The sequence below is a fragment of the Oryctolagus cuniculus genome, chromosome 2 (assembly GCF_964237555.1).
Source record: "Oryctolagus cuniculus chromosome 2, mOryCun1.1, whole genome shotgun sequence".
In the NCBI taxonomy this organism is placed as follows: domain Eukaryota; kingdom Metazoa; phylum Chordata; class Mammalia; order Lagomorpha; family Leporidae; genus Oryctolagus; species Oryctolagus cuniculus.
This window is the reverse complement of record NC_091433.1, coordinates 130404702-130421273: the sequence shown is the minus strand read 5'-3', so window position 1 is coordinate 130421273 and position 16572 is coordinate 130404702. Positions and strand designations below refer to the sequence as shown.

Here is a 16572-nt window from a genome sequence, read left to right as displayed (position 1 = left end):
TAGGCCTGTTTCTTTATCTGAAAAATGTTAATAAACATTTCCAGCTCACAGAGTGATTTTGAGGATTAAATATTCTGTTGTTAATATTATTTCCCTTTTCTCAAAGAAGATGATGCTACTGGTAAGATAAAAAGTCATTGTTGGAGGCTGGCACTGTGGCATAGTAGGCTAAGACTCTGCACGTGGCGTTGGCATCCCATACGGGCATTGGTTTCTATCTCGGCTGCTCCTCTTCTGATCCAGCTCTCTGTTATGACTTTCGAAAGCAGCAGAAAATGTACCAAGTACTTGGGCTCCTGCACCCATGTGGGAGACCTGGAAGAAGCTCCTGGCTCCTGGCTTCAAATTTGCCCAGCTCCAGCCATTGTGGCCATCTAGGGAGTGAACCAATGGATGGAAGACCTTTCTCTCCATCTCTCCCTCTCTCTGTAACTCTCTCACTCATATAAGGAAATAAATCTTTAAAAAAAAAAGTTATTGCTGTAAATTAGTTGGGGAGAAGAATGAGGAATAATAATTATTGGCTACATGTTAAAGTTTATAACTACTGCTTCCTTTAAAATTTTTCCCATTTTAAATTAAATTCTATAATTTTAATTTTATTTATTTAAAAGGCAGAGAGAGAGAGAGAGAGAGAGAGAGAGAATCTTTCACCCACTGATTCACTTATTTAATGTCCACAACAGCTGAGTCTGGACCAGGCTGAAGACAGCAGCCCAGAACGCAATCTGAGTCTCCTATGTGAGTGGAGGGACCTCAATTCTTGAGCCACCACCTAGTGCCTTCCAAGGAGCTCATTATCAGGAAGCTGGAAGCAGAAGTAGAGCTAGACTTGAACCCAAGAACCATGGCGCAGGATGTGGGCACTGTGCACCAAACGACCATGCTACTTCTTACTACAGCAGAAATGAAAACAAAGTCATTTTCTCTAAACCACATAACATAAATGGAGCAAAATACTCAAATCCAAGTCATCTACATTCAAATTATGAATTCATCTAATGTCTTCTTCCCAGAAACTTTTAGCATAAGCATAAAAATGCAGTCCTGGAGTGCTGCATGTCTATACTATCGGGCTGAAATATTAGATTCTGGACTGCTATCAATGAGACTTCTCCATGTTTTGATTTTATTCTCAGTTAAATGAGAAGAAAAAAATGTGATTCCTACTAGTAAGTCCTTAACTATGCAAATATTATAATTATTTGCATTCCTCAGGGTCTAAAAGATACTGAAAGAGGAAATGGAATAGAATCTTTTTGCCTCTTTCCTACATGAACTTCATTTTTCAGAAGACTATGTCACTGGTGGATTTGTGTCAAATAGAGGACATTTGGGTGTATACGGTTATGAGTAAACTGAGGTATTCTTTTAGTTTAGTGAATAGTGAGCCAGGGAAAGACTAGATTGATGACACAAAGGATAAACTGGAACTAGAGATGAAGGGGGGGGGGGGCACAAGCGTTAGGTTAAATGGTTGATATGTCACTTGGATACCCATATTCCATATCACAGTGCCTGAGTTCAAGCCCTTGCTCTAAATGCAATTCCAGTTTCCTGTTAATGTGTACCCTGAGAGGCAGTAGCTTATGGTTTGGGTGGCTGGATATCTTTTATCATCCATTTAGGAGACTGAAGCTAAGTTCCAATTCCTGGACATTTAGAGAGAAAAATAGTGGATGGGAAGTCAAAATAATAAATTAATTAATTTTAAAAATGATAAGGGGATATACTATACATTTTTAAAATAAAATGATATTTCAAAATGCTGTTTATAGCTTGGATTATACTTCAGTAAGATCATTGTAGGACTAGATTCAATGCGATATCAATCAAAATACCAAAGACATTCTTCTCGGATATGGAAAAAATGATGCTGAAATTCATATGGAGGCACAGGAGACCTTGAATAGCTAAAGCAACCTTGTACAACAAAAACAGAGCCGGAGGCATCATAATACCAGATTTCAAGACATACTACAAGGCAGTTATAATCAAAACAGCATGGTACTGGTAGAAACAGATGGATAGACCAATGGAACAAAATAGAAACACCAGAAATCAATCCAAACATCTACAACCAACTTATATTTGATCAAGGAGCTAGGGACAGTCTATTCAACAAATGGTGCTGGGAAAACTGGATTTCCATATGCAGAAGTATGAAGCAAGACCCTTACCTTACACCTTACACAAAAATCCACTAAACATGGATTAAAGACTTAAATCTATGACCCGACACCATCAAATTATTAGAGAACACTGGAGAAACCCTGCAAGATATAGGCACAGGCAAAGAGTTCTTGGAAAAGACCTCAGAGGCACAGGCAGTCAAAGTCAAAATTAACAACTGGGATTGCATCAAATCGAGAAGTTTCTGTACTGCAAAAGAAACAGTCAGGAAAGTGAAGAGACAACCAGCAGAATAAGAGATTATGCAACTGATAAAGGATTAATAACTAGAATCTACAAGGAGATCAAGAAACTCCACAACAACAAAACAAACAACCCACTTAAGAGATGGGCCAAGAACCTAAACAGACATTTTTCAAAGGAGGAAATCCAAACAGCCAACAGTCACATGAAAAAATCTTCAGGTTCATTAGCCATCAGGGAAATGCAAATCAAAACCACCATGAGGTTTGACTTCACCCCAGATAGAACGGCTTACATACAGAAATCATCTAACAACAGCTGCTGGCAAGAATGTGGGGGAAAAGGCATACTAACCCACTGTTGGTGGGAATGCAAACTGGTAAAGCCACTATGGAAGTCAGTTTGGAGATTCCTCAGAAACCTGAATATAGCCCTACTACATGACCCAGCCAGCCCACTCCCTAGAATTTACCCGAAGGAAATTAAATTGGCAAATAAAAGAGCTGTCTGCACCTCAATGTTTATGGCAGCTCAATTCACAATAGCTAAGACATGGAATCAACCTAAATGCCCATCAACAGAAGACTGGATAAAGAAATTATGGGATATGTACTCTAAGGAATACTACACAGCTGGAAAAAATGAAATCCAGTCATTTGCAACAAAATGAATGAATCTGGAAAACATCATGCTGAGTGAAATAAGCCAGTACCAAAGGGACAAATATCATATGTTCTCCCTGATTGGTGACAACTAACCGATCACCTAAAAGGAAACCTGTAAAAGTGAAACAGACACTATGAGAAGCAATGACTTGATCAGCCCTTGTCCTGACTGTCGAGGAACAGCTTACTATTTTATTCTTTTGAGTATTTTCTTTTTCTCCTTAATACCATTGGTTGAACTCTTTAATTAACACACAGTATTCTTAGGTGTTTAAACCCAACTGAGAATTGATCCCTGTTAAAAATAAGAGTGGGAATAAGAGAGGGAGGAGATGTACAGTTTGGTACACGCTCACTCAGACTTACCCCTAAGGGTAATGCTAAAAACTTGCCATGGGACTCCAAACGCAATTAAGTTGGCAGGTACCAAAACCATTTTACCTGTTAAAATGACCAGTTTAAATTCACAACTGATCATAAAGATAGGAATAAGTGTCACATAAATAAGACCAGTGTCTGCTAATACTAACTGATAGAATTAAAAAGGAGAGAATGATCCAACATGTGAAGCAGGATACACAGCAGACTCATAGAATGAAAAATGCCCTAAACAGCACTCTGGCCTCAGAATCAGCCCTTAAGGCACTCAGATCTCGCTAAAAAGCCCATGAGACTTTCTCAGGCATGGAAAGCCAAGACATTGTGGCAAAAAAAAAAAAAAATGACCTAAATGAAAGATCTCTGTGAGTGAGATCTCAGTGGAAAGAAGGGGCCACCAAAGAAGAAGGTACCTTTCTCTGAAGGGAGGAGAGAACTTCCACTTTGATTATGGCCTTGTCTAAATAAGGTCGGAGTTTGTGAACTCAGGAGGCTTCCATAGCCTTGGCAGCTCATGACAAGAGCCTCGGGTGATTACTGACGTTATAAATAAGAGTGTCAATTGTTAAATCAACAACTAGAGTCACTGTTCACTTACTCCCCATGTAGGATCTCTGTCCTTAATGTGTTGTACTATGTGAATTAACGGTAAAACTACTACTAAAACAGTACTCTATACTTTGCCTGTGTGGGTGCAAACTGTCAAAATCTTTACTTAGTAAATACTAAGTAGATCTTGTGCATATAAAGATAATTGAAAACGAATCTTGATGAAGAATGGGATGGGAGAGGGAGTGGGAGATGGGATGGTAGCAGGAGGGAGGGAAGTTATGGGGTGGGGGAAGCCACTATAATCCAAAAGTTGTACTTGTGAAATTTATATTTATTAAATAAAAGTTAAAAAATTTTAAAAATGTGTTGTACTATGAAAATTAATGGTAAAACTGATCTTCAAACAATACATTATACTTTGTGTGTCTGTGTGGGTGCAAACTTTGAAATCTTTACTCAGTATAGAGTAGATCTTCTGTATATAAAGATATTAAAAATGAATCTTAATGAAGAATGGGATGGGAGAAGGAGTAGGAGATGGGATGGTTTGTGGGTGGGAGGGTGGTTATGAGGGGAAAGTGCTATAATCCCAAAGTTGTACTTTTAAAATTTATATTTATTAATTAAAAGTTTTCTATAAAATTATTGTAAGACTATAAGCAGAAAGTATATTCTTAACCTCTCTATGACAGCCAGCACAGCTCATTCTCAAAAACAAATGTCAGTTCATAATGAGAAACTTTGATGGCAAGTTGGACCAAGGAAAAAGTTACCTTCTGTTTCAGCCTGAAGATGTTAGGGAAAAGCTACTTTTGAAACACAAAGGGCAAAGACCCAGAGACACAGTCCAACAAGTTCTCTTAGATGAAAAGTTGAGACATACTGGGAGTAGAACTCTATCATCATACTGCTGCTCAGGACCCATCAGACAAGGTCAGATACATCAACAGCCCTTTTCCATTCATTCCAGTTTGAATCTGGAGACTTAGTTCTAGTGTAAGACTATTATCTCCTACAAAACATCAGCCTTTTCACTTCAGAGTGCTCTAGGAAAAGGCACTAAAACAACTAATTCATCATCCTATTCCTTTCATCAAAATTCTCCTTCAGAGAAGAACTAAAATCATTTTTAAACATTTAAAGTGTCTACATTAAATCATCTTCTTCCTGAGTAGGAAGTTGGCTACTGGCAAGGTTGTCTTGATGTGGAAATCAGAGAAGCAAGGGAGTTAATTTAGAAACTGAAGAATTTCTATTTTAAAATCAGCATTACTGATAGGGAACATATTCTGTCTATCAAAAGAAATCCTAATAATAAGAAGGAATCATGTCCTGTTATTGAAATAAAAAACGGTGGCAGTCAAAAGAGAAAATTGTCCTGTTTTGCAGGATATTGGCAGTTTAAAGGGCGGGGGGGGGCTTTACTGGATACAGTAGTAATTTCCCGTGACTTTTTAAAGATCTGTCAACACAAAAGATCACCATGAATTACATCAATTGGCTGTCAGTCACTTTTGAAATGTTTCATTGCTGAGCATAGAATAGACTATTAAAACACTCTAAGATTACAGTAGATACCATGTCATTTTCAGAGGGAATATTGTCTGTTAATGAGGCCTAAATGATCTTACCCCTGAATGACAGCCACCAAAATCTTTACAAGGGCATTTACAAATGCAAAGCCAGATGCATTGGGGGTAGTTTTGAACTTAAGGATGAAATGAAGCAATTTCAGTTATCAACTTCCATCAGAGTTTGAGCTCCTATGACAATATTTTTAACTCCTATTTCCCAGTCTCTTATTAAACTGTACTACTATAGCAATCTGAACCACCCTTAATAACATTTTAATAACATGGAACAAACAACAGAATAGATACTAGTCAATTCCAATGTAAGTAAAATTTTGGAGAATTTTTCAAAATAAGAAAGTCTTATAAGCCAAATCATCTCACACAACTAAATGACAAATGGCAGTTAATTTAAAAATCATTAAGAAGAAGATTTTCCTGTCTCATTCACAGTATCGGGGAGAATGTAATGAGAAAGGCACAAAGGACACTGTGAAGCTCACTATACTCCATCACCAGTGGAACCTGAACCATGAAGACAGACTGCATTCCTGACAAACTCCAGAAAAGAAACTGTCTTCATCATCTGCAACAGTTCAAAAGTAGGCTCAAAATTCCAAGAGGTATCCCTTTCCAACTAGAAATTACTTTGGAAGTATATCCATCAACTTACATGAGAACCGCTATTAGCAGATCTATATTGGAGCTGCTGTAGGCTTGTTTCCAAAAGCAGAGAACTTAGTGCACTGAAACAACAGGAGGACTAACCCAAACCAAGAAGCTCAGAAGTGACACTCCTCTCCACACTACCAACGCTTCTCAACTCTTAACTGGTAAGAAGACAAAGGACTGTAGCAGCACTGATTCTCACAAAAAATGAGCTAGCCCTAGGAATTCAAGGGATTTTAACTCCATTTCATCCCAACCAGTTAACAAAAAGATGTCAACTACTTATTTTATAGCATATCCATGGCTAAAATATTAAAATACATAGAACTATACATAGAACTATGGTTTACAAAGTCCAAGAGATAGTACAAAGTATATTTTTAACAGAACTTAAGTATAAAATGTTTTAACATAACATGAGTGCTATTATTGATGTTAACAACAAGGGTATGTGGGAGCTAAATAAGGGAATACAGCCATGTGGTCATCAGTCTAAATCATACTAAAAATAAAGGAAGAAACCAAAGCATTGGTCATTTCCTCACGTCTCCTGGAGCACTATTATGATCTTAAAAGTATAAACAACCAATATGGTATCACTAATAAGGATTCTGAACTTCTGAAATTTATACTAATAGCTGCCCTACCTACTTTCTTTCTTTGCTATTGCTCTCTTTTAATAATTAGAACCTCTGTGTGTCAAAGGATTGGGATACAGCTGAAGACAGTTGAATCTGAAGCTAAGTTGTTGGTGTCATGAAGATTACTGAAAACAAATATTCAGAGACATATAGTATAATGTTTATACTATAAGAAACACCATGGAGGTGGGCATTTGGCACAGTGGTTAAGATATCACTTGGGACACATACATCCCATAGCAGATTGCCTGGGTTCAACTCCTAGCTCTACTTTTGATTCTAGCTCCCTGCTGATGTGTACCTAGAAGATGGCAGGTGACAGCCCAAGTGCTTATGTCAATGCTATCCAAGTGGGAGAGCCAGACTGAGTTCCAGGCTTCTTGTTTCAGCCTAGTCCAGCCCTGGCTACTGTGGGCATGAAGAATAACACAATGAATGGAAGACTGATCTCTCTTTTCCCCTCTCAAATAAACAGAAAATAAGAATTGGGAAACATAACAAGTGAATAAACAATACATGGTTGGAGCCAGTGTAGTGGCATAGTGGGTAAAGCTACTGCCAGTAAAGGCAGCATCCAACTCCCTGCTAATGGTGTGGGAAAAACAGCAGAAGATGGCCCAAGTGCTTGGGCCCCTGCACCCATATGGGAGACCTGAAAGAAGTTCCTGGCTTCTAGCTTCAGCCTGGCCCAGTGCTGGCCACTGAGACCATCTGGGGAAAGAACCAGCAGATAAAGGATCTCTCTCTTTCCTTCTAACTCTAAATTTCAAATAAATAAATAAATCTTTTTTAAAGTTACATGGCAATTATTAGTCTCTGGTATTTTAAAATAGGATGGTCAAGAAAAGTCCCTTTAAGGAAATGCCATTAAGTAATGATTTAAAGGGTAGATATAACTTTTCTAATATCTTTATTAATAGTACATAAATTCTTTCAAATCTAATTTCTATCTTAAAACTTTCTACTAACACATTCCTCACAAAGAGATGGATTTCATTTTATTTATGTATATATTTTCTCTTTATTTCAAAGCTAGGGAGATGGGGGTGGGAAGAGATTTTCCATCAGCTGATTCACAACCCACAGTATCCAGGGCTGGGGCAAGTCAGAGCCAGGAGTAAGGAACTCCAACGTGGTCTCCCACATGGGTGGCAGGGATCCAAGCACTTCAGTCATCACCTGCTGTCTTCCATGGTGTGCATGAGCAGGAACTGGAACTGGAAGCAGAGTGAGGGCTTACGGCACGCACTCCAATACTGCAGGCATATCAAGCAGCATCCAAACTACTGTGCCAAACACCTGGCCCAGAAGTAGATTTCCATTGACTCATGTTAAAATTCTCTTTCAAATTTTGACTAATTGTCTTATATTTAGCGATTAATAAACTGGTCTACTGCCTTTCTCTGTATAACACAGATGTTTTAAAATTAAGGTAGTATAAAAAGAGTTTAAAATTTGAAAATCTTATTTCAGTGCTTATTTCACATCTTAAAGGGAATTTTATTTCCTTAAAAGAAAATGTATTTCAAATTTATCTCAAATTTTGTTTCAGACTACTTATTGGTTATGTGGCCTAAGGAGTTATTCACTAGCTTTCCTCATTTTTTTTGTAAAGGTAATTTATTTATTTATTTGAAATGTAGGTAGATTGACACAAGGGTGGAGAGACAGAAAGAGAAAGAAATCTCCCATTTACTGGTTCATGCCACAAATGGCCAAATGGCTAGGGTCAGGCCAAAGCCAGGAGCCATGAACTCCATACAGGTCTCCCACATGGGTGGCAGGTGACAAAGCACTTGGGCAATCCATCTTCTGCTGCGTTTCCAGGTGCATCTGCAGGATGCTAGATCAGAAGCAGAGTAGCCAGGACTTGAATTGGCAGCTGCTTCTGGTTTTAATTTGGCCCAGTCCTAGATGTTGCTACATTTTGGTGTGAAAACCAGGGAATGGAAGATGTGTGTGTGTGTGTGTGTATGTGTAAACCTGCCTTTCAAATAAAAAAAATAAATATTGAGAAAAAAAAAATAAAGAAAGTGGAGCTGCTGGGACTTGAACCAGCCCTCTGATACGGGATGCTGAAGTCACAAGCAGTGCCTTAATCCACTGTGCCACAATGCTAGCCCTTTCTTCATCTTAAAATTGAAGCAATAACACCCTAGTTATAAGCAACAAATAATAAATTCTAAAAATAATTAAATATAAATAATAAGCTATGAGATATAACATACACCAAATTTCTTAGAACCATTACTTTATTTTAATTAGTTTGTAACAGTTTCAATGCGATTTGTAGATACAATTCTAAGAGCATAATGATATTCCATTCCTCCCTCCCTTTTACTCTCCTCCTCTCTCTTTCCCATCCTCCTTTCTTCTCCCTCTTTCATTTTCCTTTTTTTCTAGTTTTAGAGACAACATTTTATATTTAAATTACAGTAAAAAGGCTTAATACTTCACCTAATAAGAAGTTTAATAAGTAAAAAGCAAAATCACCCTAGTTCAGTGGGAATACAGATAATGGCTATAAACAGTGATTGAATGAAAACTGGTATAGCAGATGACCTCTTAGATAAGACCCCCAACGCATAGGCAACAAAAGCAAAACTAAACAAACGGTACTATATCAAACTCAGAAGCATTTGCAAAGCAAAATTCAACAGAATAAAGAGACATCCAATAGAATGGAAAAAATATTTACAAACCACCTATCCGATCAAGGATTAATATCCCAAATATATCAGCAACTTTAAAAAAAAAATCAACAAAAAACCAACCAATCCAGTTGAGAAATGTGCAAATGACTCAAATACAGAATTCTTGAAATAAGAAATACAAATCATCAACAAACATAAGAAAAAAATGATGAGCATCATTAGCCATCAAGGAAATAAATACATTTCAAAACCACAATGAGGGGCCGGTGCTGTGGCGCAGCCGGTAAAGCCTCCGCCTGCAGTGCCAGCATCCCATATGGACGCCAGTTCGAGACCTGACTGCTCCACATCCAATTGAGTTCTCTGCTATGGTCTGGGAAAGCAGTAGAAGATGGCCCTTGTACCCACATGGGAGACCCCGGAAGAAGCTCCTGGCTTCTGGCTTCAGATCAGCGCAGCTCCAGCAGTTGCGGCCATTTGGGAAGTGAACCAGCAGATGGAAGACCTCGCTCTCTCTCTCTGCCTCTCCTTCTCTCTTTATGTAACTCTGACTTCCACATAAATAAATAGATCTGAATTCTTAATATTACAGTCCCAAGGATTCAGTTCTTCATCCTCTTCTTTTCTCCATCTTTATTCATCCCTTAGTGACATTATTCAGTTGTATGGCTAGAAATGTTATTAATATGATCCCAAACGTTTATTTCCAGGTCAAACCTCCAACCCAAGCTCACAAATAAAACTCCATACTCAGCATCTAAACCTGTATATCTAGTAAACAATATAAATTTAATATGTACAAAATTGAATTCACAATTTCCCTATCCCCAATTTAGCACTACCTATAATTCTTCCCATCATAAGTAATGCTATATACAGTCTTCTAGTTGCTCAAAACTATACTTTTTTTATGATTATTTGTTTATCTGAAAGGCAGAGCTACAGAGAGGCAGAGGCAGAGACAGAGAGTAGTCTTCCATCCAGTGGAATAGCCTCAAATAGCTGCAATGGCCAGAGTTGTGCTGATCCGAAGCCATGAGCCAGGAGCTTCCCCTGGGTGCAGGGGCCCAAGTACTTGGGCTATCTTCTACTGCTTTCCTAGGCCACAGCAGAGAGCTGGATCAGAAGTGGAGCAGCCAGGTCTCAAACTGGTGGCCATATGGGCTGCTGGCAATGCAGGCAGAGGCTTTACCTGCTATACCATAGCGCCAGACCCAAAGCATATACTCTTAAGAGTTATCTTCAAGTCCTCACTGTCTCTCTTCCTTTGCATCTCATTATCAGGGGAGCATGTTGGCTCTACACTTAAAATTGTGTCACTATTCATGGCTACAACTTAAGCTTCTAACAAACCTCACTGGATTACTGTCATAGCACTCTAACTAATCTATACTGCAGTTTATTTTCAAAACTGCCATCAATGTGATCCTTTTGAAACACAGATCAGATTATGACACTAATCAAAGTCCTGCAGTGGCTTCCCATTTCATGCAAAAAAAAAAAAAAAAAAAAAAAAAAAGCCAAAGGGTTTACAATGGCCACCAGGGATTCTGGTACCTCTCTGATCTAATATTCTATGTTTCTTCCTCTTCCTTTCATTTCACTCCAGAAGGAGCTGAGCACTTTCCTACCTTCAATTTATTGCACTAGGGCAAATCTCTGCCTAAAAGACTCTTTCCCCTTCAACTATAACTCAATAACACTCACCAGAATCCTGACTTCCCTAACACAGATAAATTTTATTTTTTTAAGATTTCTTTCTTTATTTGAAAGGCAGAGTTAGAGAGAGAGAGACAGACAGACAGAGAGAGATCTTCCATCTGCTGGTTCACTCCCCAAATGGCTGCAAGGTTCTTTCATGTGGGCACAGGGCCCAAGGATTTGGGCCATCTTCCACTGCTTTTCCAGGCCATAGCAGAGAGCTGGATTAGAAGTGGAGCAGCCAGGACTCTAACTGTGCCCAAATGTGTTGCCGGCACCACAACTGGTAGCCCCATAGCACCAGCCCTGATACATTTGCTCCTTCCCAAAGCATTTACCACTTTTTATAATACTATATTTTTAAATTTATTTTGTTTATTACTTATTATCTAGTTTCCTTACTAAAATATAACCAAGGATATATGGTGTTGTTGGTGTTGTTTATTTATTATCCTAATGGTTCAGATTAGTGCAGAGCACAGAGTAGGCACTCATTAACATTATAAAGTTAATAAACAAATTATCTTACTAAGGCATCTTGTTACAATTTCTGAACTTTACCTTAATTAAAACACTGCATTTCAAGGGCAAGTGTTTCGCACAATGGTTGAGACATGGCTCAGGATGACATAAGTGCCTGACCCTGCTCTCAATTCCAGTTTCCTGCTAATGAGTACCCTGGGAGACAGCAGTTGATGGCTCAAGTGGTTATTTTGCAGCCAAATCATATGGGAGACCTGTACTGAGTTCTCAGATCCTGGCTTTGGCGTGGGCCAACCCAGGCAGTTGTGGGCATATGGAAAGTGAACCAGTAGATGAGAGATCTATCCCCCTGTACCACCCCCACATATCTCTAAAGACAATAGGCACTATGCATTGAGTATTTACCATATACCAGACATCATTCTAAGTACTTTCTTTGTTCATTTAATCCTTACAACATTCCTACAAAACATATGCTTTCAGTGTCCCTATTTTACACAGAAAGCAAGTGATTCACAAAAGGAGACAGCTATTAAGGGGAGAGTCAGGCAATCTGTGTTATAACATGTACTCTTAACCAGTGCTCGACTTCTTTCCACACACCCAGACAAAGCAGCCCTAGGAGAAGAGCTGCACCTACTGAATGAACTTGGGACAGTCACCGAAGGTATGAGAAAGCAAGTTCTAGTAGTTACTAGCAATGAAAGTGAACTGGCTCAGCATGGGGAAGCAAACAAGTCATAAGAAAATCAGTGTTCAGAGAGAAAAAGATGAAAAATAGAGCACATAGACATAAAAAGAAGGGAAAAGTTACAGCATAATCCTCAAACAAGAGAGAGAGACAGCTGGACAGAACATACAGTCTTAAACCCTAAGAGAATTATTTGACATCTTGAAATAGGATTTGACTGATTTTGTATGCTTAGAATAATACCATTGCTTGAGTGTATTTCTGCTCTCTGACACAAAATCATCTCTAACTAGAACAATTTCAATCTTATCATGGACCTACAGTAAAATCTCTCTCTGTTAAGATGACATAACTAAGTCAACATGGAAGGCAGTACAATATGATACTTGCAAATAGGTTTGGAAAAGACAATTGAGATTTATATTTCATTTTTGCCATTTTGCTAGCTGTATGACCTCAGGCAATCTCCTTGAACTTTAATTATGACTTCAACAAAATGGGAATAACAACACATGCCAAGCTCACCTCAAATGTTACTGTACCAGATGAAACTGTACTTGGGAGTAGGCTTTGAAGAATGTAACCTGCTCCACAAATGTTACCCATTATGATGATGGTTCCAGATGTGAACTCACTTCCGTTATTTATAAAGGATATATAATGTCTTCTTGTTCCAAAGGTGAGTAGTACAGTTATTCTAAGGTATTCTTGTTGGTAATATAATAATGCACTTTATGTAGATTATCTATGCATATAAACACTCAAAATAGCCAAAATAAATGTGTGTGTATTCTTTCACTCATATGCAAAGATACTAAGCATAAAAGTATAGTTGCCTTAACATACTCAATAATTATTCAAAGGAATAATATAACATCTAATGAAACAATTCCAAGAATTATGATACAATCCTTTCTCCATTAGCTTCTAACTTCACAGAGCCCTTGTAAAGGACAACTGGGGTCAGAAAAACTCAAGCTGAGAAGCTGGGTCTTTCTCTTAGATGTCAGAGCAAAACCAATGGCACAGTCTCAACTAAACTCAGGAGTCTTCAGAGGTCAAAGCTTTTTCTATCAGACAATGTTCCAACTATGCCGCTTATTTTAAAATGGCCTTTAAGATACTCCTAAATTACATGGCACAAGAAGAGTTATATCTAGAGTCACAATGAAAAGATTGTTCACTAAGTAAACTTCCTGACCTAGTTGAGATTCAGAAGAGAACAGTGCAATCTAACAACAGCATGAAGATTTCCCAAGTTTCACTGAAACTTTGTTTTTTGCAGCCTCCTAATTACAAAAAGAAGTTAGCCTGTTTTCAGAAATATAAGGCAATACCTAACATTTGTATATCAGACAATAGAAAGGAAATTTTGACAAATGAGAGGACTATTCTAAATAATGTCTAAGATGACTTTCAATTGGGAAAAAGTTTATTATTAAGTAGAATTCAATTACTGCCAATGTTCTGGTTTATAATATAATAATTTTTAATCTTAATGTAAAGAAAGAGATAATAACTCCAAAATCACAATAAAAAATAGATGCTCACCTGGCTTCCAGCTGTCTACCTCTAGGTCAGTATCATTAACTACTTGCTGAATTTCCCCATAATTCTTGACAGTGTATATTTGAAAATGTCAGTTTTTTTCAAAAGCAAGTGCTTTTCAAACTACACTATATCCATAGATAAAACAGATGGCCAACAGCCTTTCCATTTCCCTGTGAAAAAAAAGTCCTCTAAGCTCACTTTTGGCACTATAAGTTCCAGTGAATGACAAATTGAGGCTACCATGTAATCATGGGTTTCCAAAGGAAAAAAAAACACTTCAGATCTTTCTAAATTTTATGACTACACATCAATGGGACAAATCTTCAGATTGCCAAGACACTGTTCTCAATGTATATACAATATCCATTTGTCCCTTATAAGAATGCATAAGCTCCCTCAGAAATGTGACTATCACCTTTTTTAAAAAAAAAATTAATTTATTTATTTGAAAGAAGAGTTACTGAAAAATAGATAGAGAAAGAGATCTTTCATCTGCTGCTTTACTCCCCGAATGAAGCTATGGTCCAGGCTGAGCTAGGTAAGACAGGGGCCCAAGTCCTTGGACTATATTTTCAGTTACTTTCCCAGGCCCATTGGCAGGGAACTAGATCAGAAGTAGATGAGCCAAGACTAGATTTGGTGGTCATAAGGGATGCCAGTGACGCAGGTGGTAGCTTAACACACAGCACCACAACACAGGCACAACTACTGCCTTTATGTCACATTTTCTTAATCCCAAATCTAAAGTCCTTTTGCCAAATAGATTACATGTTGGTAAAAAAATATTTACCAATCATATACATGAGATATCTCAAAAACAAAAGCTGAATTTGACAGTAATCAAGGACTGAGTGCCAATATTTTCGACATCAATAAATGATGAAGGCAAAGTATGATTTAATACACTCTGCTGTATATGTTCTGCCACTCATTTGGATAGAAACCTGGTATTGACTTTATTTTCCAAGCTCCCAAAAATGTTTTTCTCTGAAAACTGATAATACAAATAATTCCAAAAAGTTCAGAAAGGAAACCAGATTAGTGAAAACAATGAAAGAGAAAAAACAGTGACTTAAGAAAAAACAGTGGACTTCTCAAAAGTAGTCAAAGAAAAGGAAATTTCATTTTCTACCTTCCCCATTAGGAGGCTATGAGGAAGAGCATTTCTAGACTATGTAGAAAGCTACTGTTAATTCAAACAAAAGCCTCAGAATTTTGGATATCTGTTCAGCTATAGGCTAGACTATATACATGAAGGGAATCTTTACCTCAGTAAGACCAATGTTCTTCCTTTTGATTACATTCTGCAGAGAGTTACTCAGAGTCCTGGTGAGCAACAGGTTTGTAGATTTACGAATCATGTCATCAATTTCCGTTGAACTGGAAAAAAAAATGTCAAGTGTCAGTCATAGCAGGTAGAATTATTTTGGCAAACAAGGTGATACTGGTACTTGTACTAACAGTACTGAAACAATAGTAATAGCAGCAGAAGAAAATGTAGTGTAACAAACTATTCTAAGTCTTTTCACAAATTCTTTAAGCTTTTGTTTGGACAAAAATTTACTTTGGCTTTATTATAAAATATTATTTTTACTGCCGAGAGAATTCTGGCTTGATTTTTTTCTTCCCTGAGTACTTCAGAGATGTTTCTCCAATTGTCTCTGGCTTGTATAGTTTCAGACAAGAAGTCTGTTATAATTCTTGGAGTGAATCTGCATATAACGCTTCTATGTTTTTCTGAATGTCTGGCAAACATTCTCCTGACTTTCATTGTACCTATATGAATATAATGCCTTTAAGTATTTTTGTTATTGTTGTTTTTGCTAAGGTTTATGTAGGTTGATAATCTCAAATATCTTTAATCTCTGGTTTGATGGCTTTCATTATTTTTGAAGTATTCTCAATCATAGTCTCTTAAAATATTCTTCTCTGTTCCTTCAGACTTCCCATTCTTGGATCTGTTTCAAACTGCTCCACATCTTGGGCACTTTATTCTATTTCTTTCACCTTTCCCCCTTCCTTTGTGTGTTACTTCTACTGACCTATCTTCCACTTTGATGATTATTTTCTTGGCTATGTCAAGTCTACTGATGAGTCCTTCAAAGGAATTCTCCAACTGTTTCTCATTTCAAACGTTTCTATTTGAGTATTTCCTATAATTTTCACCTCTCTGATAAAAAGTCTCTATAAGTTCATGCACAGGGTATTTTTAAGTCCCTAACTAATAGTTCTAATCATCTGGTCATCTCTGAGTCCATTTCTGTTAATTTCATTGCCCTCTGAAAGATGTTTTTACTTGATTTCCTGTATGTCTTATATTTTTGAAAGAAGGTTGGACATCTTATGTAAAACAGCAGAGGCTGACGAAACGATCCTATTTTTCTTCCTGTTGGGTCATTAGTGTGGCAGCTGAAGACAAGAGTTGTGCTGGGTTGGGTCTTGTTGTTTCTACGGCTACCTTCAGTACTTATACATTTTAAACCCCTCTAATGATTGAATGGAACTAGCACGGGTGCTGAAGTCCCAGAGTTTTTCACAACTTTACCATCCACAGTGTTTTGTTCCCTATACACAAGGGAAGTCTCTCTCTACATTTTCGGCCATCACCTCATGGTCAATTTCTGCCTTTTATTAACTCAG

The 16572-nt window shown here is 37.6% G+C and overlaps 1 protein-coding gene across 5 annotated transcripts in view; it reads right to left on the bottom strand.

Moving 5' to 3' along the window:
* The window catches only part of EXOC6B (exocyst complex component 6B), a 738880-nt gene that overhangs the window by 301153 nt on the left and 421155 nt on the right, over positions 1 to 16572 (bottom strand). For all 5 annotated transcript variants that reach the window (XM_051842763.2, XM_070068946.1, XM_002709766.5 and 2 more), the window contains one exon: positions 15201 to 15312. In XM_051842763.2, the coding sequence (XP_051698723.1) occupies positions 15201 to 15312 (112 nt within the window). The remainder of the gene's footprint in view (positions 1 to 15200; positions 15313 to 16572) is intronic.